Source organism: Otolemur garnettii, unplaced genomic scaffold (genome assembly GCF_000181295.1).
Source record: "Otolemur garnettii isolate 467f Iridium unplaced genomic scaffold, OtoGar3 scaffold00124, whole genome shotgun sequence".
In the NCBI taxonomy this organism is placed as follows: Eukaryota; Metazoa; Chordata; class Mammalia; order Primates; family Galagidae; genus Otolemur; species Otolemur garnettii.
The window spans coordinates 3572618-3584775 of NW_003852519.1; the positions used below are offsets into that span (position 1 = coordinate 3572618).

Consider the following 12158-nt stretch of genomic DNA (forward strand, 5'->3'; position numbering starts at 1 on the left):
CCTCAGGAAGGTTGAAGTGCACTCTTCAATCTTCTCTCTTGTCTCTGCTCCAAACCATCAGCTAATTTGCTAAGGTTCTGTCCTTTCAGCCTCCTTCTGGACGGGAGCTTCTGTAAAAAGCTGGCTGCAGTTCGCCATCTTGGCTCCGCCCCCGAAAACTCTTCTTAATGTTTGGGTTTCCCCTATTTATTTTATGTTTAAAAATATTGTTCAGGTTTGTCAAATTCTAACATTATGCCTTATTTACATTTTTTTTAGTTCCATTTCTAATCTGTGTCCATTTTTAATTGTGCTAATTGTACAAATTTATGGGGTACAGCACGTTGTATCCTTTGTACCTGTTGACCGACCCCTGTCCTCTCTCCTCTTCCCTCTCCCCTCCCCAGCCCCAGTTCACCACTACTCTACTCTCTATTTCTACAAAATCAACTTTTTTAGATTCCAGATATAAGTGAGATCATGAAGTATTTGTCCTGCTGTGCCTGGCTTATTCTCGTAACATTATATCCTCCAGGTCCAATCATGTTGCCACAAATAACAGAATTTCATTATTTTTTATGGCTGAGTAGAATTCTATTCTGTAGATAGAAGCTTCTTTATCCACTCATTCCCTGGTAAGCACTTAGGTTGATTCTGCATCTCGGCTATTGTGAACACGGGAGTGCAGACACCTCTTCCACACACTACTGATTTCATTCCGTCTGAGTGTATACTCATAATACGATTGCTGAATCATTTGGGATTAACAGTTCTATTTTCAATCATTTTAAGACCCCTCCATACTGTTTTCCCTAATGGCTGTGCTAATTTACATTCCCACCAACAGGATCTGAACATTCTCCCGTCCCTACTTCCATCCAGCATTGACTTTTTCTCTTTTTGATAATAACCCTTCTAATTGGGGTGAGGTGATACCTTGGTGTGGTTTTCCACTAGTTTTCTATTAAAAAGTAGAAATATAAAAATTTTTAATTTAATTTTTAATTGAGGGCTGTTCCATGTTGTTATGTTTCCAAAATACTGTTTCCTATTATTTGACCAGTTCTAAATTTTTACGTAAGTGGCCAAAAATACATTGAAATATGTGCATTTCTTCCCTAAAAGGCTGTAAATGCATGCCTAAATTTAATATATAGTATTTTTGCTGTCATTCAGTTGAAAATGTTTTCTAACTTCTGTTCATTTCGTCTCTAACCTATTGGTTATTTAGAAGTATAGTTCTTAATTTTAAAATGCAACATTTTTTCTAGTTATATTCTTATTAATTTATATCATTTGGGTCCATAAAATTCTGTATGTTCTGCAGTTTTTGAATACAGTATTCTAATACATGTCCTGAGACTATGTAAGCAAAACCTGACAGAACGGCAAGAAAAAAAAATTGGTTCAAACCACATCAGTATGGAAGACTTTAATTCTTTCTCTCCCTTCCCTTCCCTTCCCCTCCCCTCCCCTCCCTTCCCTTCCCCTCTCCTCCCCTCCCCTCCCTTCCCTTTTCCTCCCCTCCCCTCCCTTCCCTTCCATTTCCTTCCATTTCTTTCTATTTCTTTCTATTTAGAGCTAGGGTCTTGATATGCTGCCCACACTGGTCTCAAATGCCTCGTCTAAAGCAACCCTCTCCCCTCAGTGTCCAAAGAACTGTTAATGCTTCTTTTTACTAAAATAAACGGTTTTAAAACCAATTCCTCATGAGGAGTTTATTTCTTAAAGTTTTAATCTTCTAGATCTTGGTCTAGATATTTCTTTTTCCTGTCTTACCAGCTCCCTGGTGCCTTCAGGCACACACAGTCCACTTTTAAAAAATAGTCTTTGGTAGAAGGGATTGTCTAGCTACCTGATCCATTACTTCAGGTTTGTATTTTAGAACAGTCTTTCCACCACACTCAGATATATGAAAAGATAGGACTTTATTCTTCTAGTCATTGTTCTCAGAGTTTGCCAGTCCCCTTCCCCCAACCTACTCATGACCATAAAGGCACAGGATAATGCTTCCGTCATCCATAGTAACTATGCCTGCGGATAAAACAATCAGTGCTAGCTCCTGAACAATTCTGTCCATTTCCTAAAATAGTTCGGGTCATTTTTGAGGTCCTTGGCTACTAACCCTTGGACATCTCCTTAGTCTTCTTCCCCTACATGTGCTAATATAGGTCCTAGACAACCAGCTCTTGGCTTAGATTAGAACCTTATACGATCTTATATCTCCAAAATGCTTCCTCCAAGACTACCCTGTAAAATCAGAGAGAGATCTCATTTTAATGTACGTACGAGGGAATTCAGGCAAAGAAAAATTAAAATCACTACACAGTGAGAATCCAAGGAGGCTCATTGTCGTCATCCCCACAGTAAATCCCATTACCTAGTTTTCACTTCTTTTACTCAAGAGGGTCTCCTACTGGGTTAACTAAAAGCAATATGAACCTCTGAGATGCTCAGTGCCCCTCTGGTTAATTTTATTAATTCTGCATATATTTAGTCATTCTCTTTCAATCTATTTGTTTAAGAATTATTTGTTGAGTGCCTACTATACGCGTGGGAGGCACAGAAGTGCTGCTCTTCCCTGAGAAGGCAATTTCAGCACTCTTTATTTTAGGACTGCCTGAACACAATTTAAATTTATGAAATAAATAAATGCTGAGATACAGAAGATGTTTATATCTCTAAAAAAGAATTCTGAAAGAAAATCATCAAAACTGTAGGATAAAAACTGTGAACTCCCTTTGTATATTGCTTTAACATTGTAACTGTTTTAAAAAGATTTGAGTAGAGGATGGCGTCTGTGGCTCAAAGGAGTAAGGCGCCAGCCCCATATGCTGGAGGTGGAAGGTTCAAACCCAGCCTCGGCCAAAAAAAAAAAAAGAATATAAAAGCAAGAGAAGAGGTCTTAGGTGGAGTTGCTGCCCACCCTCCTATCTCTCCCTGTGCAAATTGCTAAGAGTGAAAAGAGAAATGAAATGAACACACAAGCAGTTGATGCTTGCTGCCCTTCTGATTCCTTACTGCTGCCAAAGGCCTGGATTCCAGCTGGCACGTCTCCGTCATACCTCAGGCTGTTGCAACCACCAAAATCATCCTTATTATAATCCCAGTCAGGGCCCTTTCAATACTTGATATGTCTAAATGCTTCCTGATTATTTTTCTAGGAACTGGTAGGCCTGATGCCTGTGCCTCAACTGACAGGGCTGTGCCGAGAGCCAGGAGTCCCCTCCCTCTCTGCCTTCTTTTCCAGTCAGCCCCTCACATTTCCCAGAACAGGAAGAGCAGGAAACGCCAGTTACTCCAGGTACTTCTGGATGTAAATAACCCAGTATATGGAGGCATAGGACGTTAAGTGGTGATAACATTCTCTAAGATGCAAAAAAGCTTGGATGAAAACCATCCTTCAGTGTTTTCTTCTTTTAACAAAAAACGTGCCCAATTATTTCACTATTTCTTAAACTACTAAGCTCTGGAATGTTCATCTGTAGGGTTCCTGGAAGCAATGTTTGAACAGGAAACCTCTCTTCTGTAAAGAGAATTATTTGCATAATGCACTGGGAAGAAAATCTAACCTCGGAACCAAGAGTTGGGAGGACTTCATAAAATCTTTTTTCAGTTTCTGGAAAGAATTTTACTTAAGATATCATATTATTTTTTCTTCCTGAGAAAAGAGGTGCCAGAAGAAAACCAGTAATCTAAGAGGGCTGCCACCGGAAAACATAATTTTGAGGTTCCCCAAGAGTATCTGAAGTGGATTATTTTGTTTTAGGAACTATATCATACCAAGAGATTTAATTACTGCTTTTCTCTTTCTTGCTATTTCAGCAATATTCCTTTGAATTCCTACGGATTTCTCTAACCACCCAGCTTTTCATAAAATGTATTAAAAGTCATCTTAGTCTACACCACATTTGTAGTGCTAAATGTCTTGGGTGGCAATGAAAAATAATATGTTAGACAAAAGCCTTTGTGTCTCTGGGTTTGGTTTTGCAAGATGCTTAGCTTATCATGTATTTGGTAAGTATATACTTTAAAAACGTTTAATAATTTGACATATCTTCTTTCTTGCATTTTTTATCAGTTTATCCTCGTGTACTAATTCCTTCTCATTCTTTTTGTCTGGCCAGAGTGTATTTCTTATACTAGGTCCCCAAGAAATAACTGTATAGGAATAAAGGATAACTCCACTGTGTTTCCGTCGGTATCCTCTTGGGTCAAAGTTAGGCTAATTATATTTCTTAAAGCAGAAGTGACTGAGACAATCCAAAGTAGAGGAAACATTCAAATAACATATCGAATTCTGTTTTAGGACAGGGCATTGAACCCGGGAATTACACCTATGTTGGGGCAACAGAAAGAGTCCTGTTGGAGAATACGGACAGTCTCTCTGCTTTCACACTCACAAGAGATAGGTAGTGTCATCAAAGAGCCAGGTTGTCATATGCAACTTATTGCTGTTCCCTGGGTTATACCTAAATTCCTCCTGATCACGTGTATAGTCAGCCAATGCTATTTTTGGAGAATGATGTGTTGCGTAAATACAGCGTCTGTCCACTTTCGATTGCTCCAACATTTCAAGCATCCACTAATGTCAACTCATTATTTTTTTCACTTAATCATTATTTCAGCCTGTCTCTAAATATGTTCTTAACACTGAAAATTGTATGAGTTTAAATTCTGAAACTTCTTTACCAAAATACATAAGGCCTAGATTAAATTTTGAGAAGTAATCCTAGGGTTTCATTAAGTGTTGCCAAGGGAGAAGGTGGTTAAAAAAAAAAAGTAGGCTTTAGGATGAAGGATGTTAGAATAGATAGAATCTAGTGTAAAAATAGAAGTTTCATTCAGGGTTAAGTGTTTTAGGGAGCTACTATACTGTTGTAGAAAGGATATGATTAGAGGTTAGCAATACTGAGTGGGAATCAGATATCTTTAACTTCATGGTTGTAAGACTTTGGACTTCTGAGTTGGTCTCATATAACTTTAATTTCCTTATTGAAAATGCAGGGATAATAATTTATTTCGTTAGATTCTTGCCAGAATTCCATGATAGAACACTGTAAACTATATTAAACACTGAACACTATATTCAATTAGGCACTAAAGGCAAACAAGTACACAAACAACCAGAAAAAATTATAATCTAAGAAAGAAGGTAGCAGAAAATTTGCAATAGGTTCATGTTTCCTAATGTAAAATAAAATAGTCTTGGTTGATGTTTTCTTTTCCAAAAAAAAAAAAAAAAAGTAATTTCAAACTCCTGAATAATCATCCTATTAAAATATGTACTAAACTTTTGAAAGTGTACATGGAGAAAAAAATGTTTATCTGAAAGTTGGCCTGACATGGCTTGAGTCTCTTCCAGACTTGCCAGTGAAGTAGGGCAGGAACCAGTGTGTTTGTTTTTTAGTATGGTACATAAATAATCTTGGCCACAGAGGTCCCAAGAGTTCACTCAGAGTAGGTCTGTTTCTAATGCCGAACAAAAAACAAGTGCTGAAGAAAAGTGTAAACCTCTGAGAAGTCATCAACGAGGCATTTATAAAGAATAAATTGTGTACAAAGCTAATGTTCCCATTAGAGGTTGTTATGCCTACAGAGATGTTGGAAGGAACAGCACTTATTTTTTTTTCCCCAGGTGTCTATCTTTGTAGTACTAAGACTTATTTTTAAATCAGGTCTTTATGAGATCTGTACCCAGTGTCTATCTGGACACTGAGTAAGAAGTACTTGTGGCGGTTTAGCTGATCAGAACTTTTGTCTTGAAGGGTTTCTACCAGTGGGTCAACTGCAACACAAAAGGCATTTGCCTAACCTTCCACATCTTTCTTGCCAGAGATTTTCACAGAAGAGCTTGATTTAATCCTATTTCACAATGGGGAAACTGCAAACCAGCAGCTATCGTGCAGGTGGGGAAGGGATTGCTGAAGGATGCTCGTGCACCCTCACACACACTTTTGGAAGTGAGTTCAGTGCTCAGTTCCCCCAAATACTTTCTGACTGCCTTCGAGGTGCCAGAGAGGTAGTATAAGCTTTTGGAATACAAAGGAGAGTGTGTCATGGTTCTTAACCTTGAATAGCTCCTGTTTGGATAGGGTTGTGAGACAGGTACCTAAATATATGATATAAACTATAAAGTTGTAAATGAAAATGGAGATATAAAAGTACAGATAGAGGAATACTTAGGCCAATTTGGGGATTCCAGGGAGGCGTTTTGAAGGGTGAAATTTCTGAACCGATTCTTAGAGGCAGAGTTAGCTGCATGAGGCTAGGTGGAAGGGAAGCCTTGGTGGGAGCGACAGCCTTGGCAGAGGGAGTAGCCTGAGTGAAATCATGGAACTAGGTGACCATAATGTGTATAGTTTGCTAATGAGAAAGGACAGGGCAGGGTGGAAACCTGTTGGAAAAGGATTAGAGAAACCAGTAGTGGCCAGGTCATACAAGCCTGTTTGTAACTTTAAATATCTTCTTTTTGATCTTATAAGACATGGGAAAGATTGTGTTACCAGCCTCGAGACTGAACATGAAGTAGTAAGCTACTGAAATTGCTTATGCCAAAGATGCTAAGAGTCAAAATGAGGAACAAAGTAGAAAGAGCGGAAGGAAATATAGGTTCAAGATAGGAGGTGCAACTGGCAAAAATTAAACACTGAGCAAACGTCGTCATTTAATAAAATAGCGTTTTAGATGAAAGAAAATGATTTGGCAGGCGCAGACAAGAAATTCAGTTTTGAACATGTTAAGAATATAATGCTTGCGAGGGTGGAAGAACAGTTATATCCAGCAAGTCTGTGAAGAGAAGTCCAGGCTAGAGATAAAGTATTGCCAATGCTCAGTAAATACATAATAGTGAAATATGTGAAAGAATTATATTGCTTAGGCAGAAAGTATGCATCCATTCATTGATGCATTCATATACTGTGCATTCATTCTCAGCAAATACTGGCTGAGCACCTGCTATGTGGCAGGTACTGTTCTGGGCTCTGTCAATATGGTAGTGAACAGGTAGTTTCTGCCTCCACAGAGCACGGATTCTATAACCTGGAACAGGAAGTGTCTCCTCCAGTGGATACGCAAAGAGATCTCAAGGAGACTAAAATAGCAAGAGAAAGATCAGGAAAAGGAGGCTCCTAGAAGTCAAGGAAAGAGAGAATATTAAAGAGAAAGGAATGATAAACAATGTCAGACGTGGCAGAAATGTTGAGTGAAATAAGATCTCAGAAGTGTTCATTGGGCGTGACAGTGTAGGAGCCACGCTGACCGGGATGAACATAGATTTAATGGAATGACGGGGCATAAACTAGATACCAGTGTCAGGCCTAAGAAAAGCTGGAGACACAGTACAAAATACACGTGAGGGAAGTTTGAATGATAAGCAAAAGAAAGGGTGGAAATAGAGGGAGCAGAACACTCAGTCCAGGAATGGTGAAAATACCTCTTGCCCCAGTGCCTCATTTCCCATGGACTCTTGGCATCTTTGCCTTCTTATTCCGTGGAGTAAAACTCAACAACCAACAAAAGCATCAGAAGTTTCTATTTCCGCTCATGCTATCACTGTTCCCAAATAGTGTAGCTTTAAACCTGGGCTCCTATCTGTAATTGTCCCATCTAACCAATGCAGGATCTGCCTCTTCTTTAATTTCTATTGCTACCTACCTACCACAGACCCTTACTGTATCTCGTGTAGGCTATTGTGTCAACCCAGCGAGAGTTCCCTCTTCTCTTGTCTTCCCACCTAATAATCCATCACACCCACTGTTGCCAAAACAATCTTTCTAAAACACATTCCTGTTCACATAATTCCCCTGATTTAAAGGCTTTACTGGCTTTTCAGTGACAACCCCAAATTAAGTGCAAGCCCAATAAGCTGGTATTCTGATTTCTCTGCAATACGGTTTCAGCCAAGATTTCCTGTCTTATATTTACTTCCCCCCAACATGTACTCTGGGATCCAGTCATATTGGCCTGTTCATCTTTCTCAAGTTCAATTTCCCCTCCTTTGGCCGTGAATTCTCCCTTATATTGTCCAATTATTTTTATATTGCCCACATTTTATCTATCTTTTAAATCCCAGTTCTGTTGTCTTCTTAACTTTTTTTTTTTTTTTTTTTTATAAAGACAGAGTCTTACTCTATCACCCTCGGTAGAGTGCTATGGCTCTATCACCCTCAGTAGAGTGCTATGGCATCACACAGCTCACAGCAACCTCCAACTCCTGGGCTTAGGCGATTCTCTTGCCTCAGCCTCCCAAGTACCGGGGGTAGCTGGGACTATAGGCGTCCGCCACAACTCCCGGTTATTTTTTTTGTTGCAGTTTGACTGGGGCCAGGTCTGAACCCACCAGCACCACCCTCAGTATATGGGGCCAACACCCTACCCACTGAGCCATGGGAGCCACGTTTTTTTTTTTTTTTCAGAATTCCCACACTGCTTTTATCCTTTGAATTCTTACAACACTCACCCATAATAGTGCTTTTTGTGTTATAGATACTTGTAGGTTTCTTTCTTTCTTTCTTTCTTTTTTTTTTTGCAGTTTTTGACCAGGGCTGGGTTTGAAACCGCCACCTCTGGTATATGGGGCCGGCACCCTACTCCTTTGAGCCACAGGTGCCACCCAATACTTGTATGTTTCTAATCTCCACTGTACTTTAAAATCTATGAGAATGGAGAATATAGTATTTAACATGTTGTCTTTATTATCAGTGTCCTGGACACAAGGAGGTGGTTAAACAAATGTTTGGTAAACATAAGTGAATTCCCAAAGGTCTAAAAGTATGAAAGTTTTGAGTTCTAGGTCATCTCAAAGATGATGCAGTTTGTCCCTCTTTTTTAACTGGATAATTGAAGCGAAGACACGTTAAGTGACTTGCCCAAAGTCACATGGCTGGTGAGGGACAAAACAGCCCCACAAATTCCCTTTCCTGGCACTCAGTCCAGTCCTCTTTCCACTCATTACAGCACCTGTTTGGGAAGCGTGAGTTGAGTCATCATCCTTGTCAACAATATCCCTGAGCTTGGCACCACCATTAGCGTCAAAGACACAGAGTCCTTTCCAGTCCCACAAGTTTATGAGTCCACAACTTAAGGGAAATCTGGGAGGCGGCTTGAGCTGCCCGTCCAGCTTACCAGACGGAAGAGGGAGATGCTGTTCCCAGTGATGCTGTAGTGGCTCAGAACCTCGGAATCATTGCTGATTCCAAAGGACACGTCTTGATGTTTCTGCACCATGCTACGGAAGATGGGTACTGCTGGTATTTCTAAATCCTAAAAACAAGAGAAACAAAACTCCACAGAGGTTATTTTGGAGGAGAATATGAAAGAAAAATATGCTTATTCATATCAGGAATTATAGACTTGATGTAGTGCCCTATGAAACATCATTGGCCTGTAAGAATACAGGCTAGATTTGCACTGGCATTCTTGAATTTTCCAAGCTATGTGAGTTAATAGGCAATTATCAACATTATGGCTAAGCCTGGGATTTGCATCTGGGCTTATCATAGAATTTGAAGTTTCCGCATAGCCGAGAGAAGCCTCAAAATCACAGAGGCCTGCAGAGTTGGGCTGTGTTGTTGTTGATATACCTGAAGAGGAAATTCTTTGGGGGAAGAATTTGTGAAGTACAGGGGAAAAAATGAAAAAAATTAAGAAATAGGTGCTGCAAAAACGGTCAAAAAAGGAGGGGGAGAATAAAACCTTTGTTATATTAGCAGAAGAAGTTTGTGCAGGATGTGGAAGGACAGTCCATCTCCTGTCACTGGATGATGCTGTTGGCACCCATGCCCAGGCCTGCAGGAGGGAGCGGGGAGGCCACTTCCCGGCAATGACTCCAGTCCTCCCATAGAGACTAGCCCGCCACATTTTCCCTGCCACTGCAAGACTCAGCACAGGGCAGCTGCAGTCAGTGAATAGGAACAAACATCCTCCCTGCATCACCCTGGGCTGAAGGAGGAGAGGAGAAAATGGGGAGAAGAAAAGATGGCCCACCAAGGTGGGGGATGGTAACTTGCTCTTCTGAAAGGGTGTGTGTTTATTAGAGGGAAAAATAATTCGCTGTGGGTTCCTGTCTTTTATTCTGTTTCTTCAAATGGAATTGCTCAGGGATGGAACAACGACCTCTGGTGGCTGTTTTAGTTATTTCACTCTCCTCCAGTTCCCGTCTCTTGTCCTTCCGTCTTTCGGAGGGGGACTGTTTCTGTCTACCGCTCAGATGGCTCCCCCTGAAAACGGACTCCCTGTCTTGCTTCCCCAGGTGCATCTCACTGGAGCTATTTCTAGCTGTGTACGCAGCATCCACAGTGTGACCCTAAATTGGAATTGATTTATGCACATCAACAAGAAGGTCTGCCATGAGAAATTTCGCAGGGGCTTGACCAGCTGTGGGACGCACCAGATGCTGTAGCCAGAGAAGGCTGACAATGCTGGGATGTTGCCTCCCATTTACGACTGCCTGTGTTAGACAGGTGGCAATCTGAAAGATGGAGGTTAATACCTTGGATGTACAAAATGTCATTCACTTCCAACACTTCAGAGGTGGTGAAGAGAAAGAAGATGAGCCTACGAAATTGGGGAAAGGGTTTAGACAGAGGTAACTGTTACGTGAAAGTGTTGCTGGCCGATGACAGTTGAGATTCCTTTGGCCCCTGCCTATTCTTAGGGTGCTATGAGAATATGGACTAAGGGCCGTTAGGACAATGGTAGGGTTTGAAGAAGATATTCTTCCTGCAGACGTAAGCTTAAAAGCATGCATGGATGAGTTGATCCAGCCAGTGGACTCAGAACTCTTGAGGCAGATCTGAGAAAGGCGTAGAGACTGCGAATGCCTAGAAATTAAGAGGTCTCAACTGACGTGCTGAAAGCAAACTGTGTGCACACCACCCCCTACTTCTAATGCAGTGTCATCTGGTCCAGCAGTAACTGTCATGGCCCCCTTGAGGTAGAACATTTCTGGCTCTTGGGGAGATATTAGGAGCAAGTGGAACATCTGGACTGACCTGGAAGAAACCTATGACAGCCACTTCTGCAGCGGTGATGTACTCCATGGCAGCTGGGACATCTGGGAGCCACACAGGTTCCTGGGCAGCACCAGGACCATCTAGAGAGAGAGAAAGAGGAAGAGAGAGAGAGAGAATGACAAGGAGAGAGGGAGAGAAAGATATCGAGATCAGGGTACCAAGAGGAGAAGCAGCAGCTCTAAAAAATGAAGGCAACTTTACCTTTTCTCTCCGAACTAAAGCCAAGGAGCTCACAATTTCTAAGAGTGCTGGTGTCATTCCAAGGCATTATTTTTCTGCTAGCATATGGAGCGTGACCCTCCTATGGTCTCTTTCTGCGGGATACTTCCAGACTTCTCACCTTTCACTAGACAGCACACACCTTATCCAGCATTTCCTGGAACGTTGTCTAGGTTTGGAGGATAAGTACCCAGAGCTGCTATCATGCTCCCTTCCCTTCTTCTGACAACACGCTCGCCCTATGATTAATTACCCAAGTGTGTTTTTTCTTTTACCTGAGGAGTTCTCAACTTCTTCAGCAACTTCTTGGGCCCGATGACACGTGAGGAGAAATAGGAGAAACAGACATGTAAACTGGGCAGCTTCCATTGCTCCTCTCCTATCCTGCGCCGACCCTGGACTTGGGGTTTTGGGTGCCAATTCAAGGCGACCCACTCTGTAACTAATTGGCTGTGGGCTTATTGGTGCTCTGGGAACTTTGCAGCTGGCTCAAGGGGAACCTTCAACTTCTGAGATAAAAGAGCAAGTTTAGTGACAGGACCTTAGAACATAGCCAACCAGAAGAAAGTCAGATCAATTTATTTAAATTAAAAAAAAGTAAATATTCTGTGCCAGGTATTGACCTAAGTCCTAGGAATACAAAGGTATTTGTGATCTGATATGGCATCTGCCAGCTTAGACTGTTAATAGGAGAGACAGACAGGTTATTTAAATGTAAGATGGAAATTGGTAACAGGTAGAAAAATTCACAGGGCCCACCAGAGTAGAGACTAAGGGTATTTAGGGTAATGATAGGGCTCCACGAAGGAGTTTCTCATTTGGAAGATGTTCAAGCTGAGCGCTGGGTAAGTAAGATTTTCATCAAGCCACAAAAGGTATGAAAGGAGTTTCATGTAAGAGCCAAAGCAGAGGGATGCAAATATAGGGTATGAAAGAATTATTCGT

At 41.2% G+C, this 12158-nt stretch overlaps 1 protein-coding gene across 1 annotated transcript in view; it reads right to left on the reverse strand.

The window, feature by feature from the left end:
- Nucleotides 1–11616, reverse strand: part of ERP27 (endoplasmic reticulum protein 27) — an 18814-nt gene extending 7198 nt beyond the window's left edge. Inside the window, exons 1-3 of the mRNA XM_003797789.2 lie at nucleotides 11489–11616; nucleotides 10974–11074; nucleotides 9106–9243 (exon numbers count right to left, since the gene is read on the reverse strand). Coding sequence (XP_003797837.1) covers nucleotides 9106–9243; nucleotides 10974–11074; nucleotides 11489–11582 — 333 coding nt within the window. The 5' untranslated portion in view covers nucleotides 11583–11616. The remainder of the gene's footprint in view (nucleotides 1–9105; nucleotides 9244–10973; nucleotides 11075–11488) is intronic.
- Nucleotides 11617–12158: the final 542 nt, after the last annotated feature.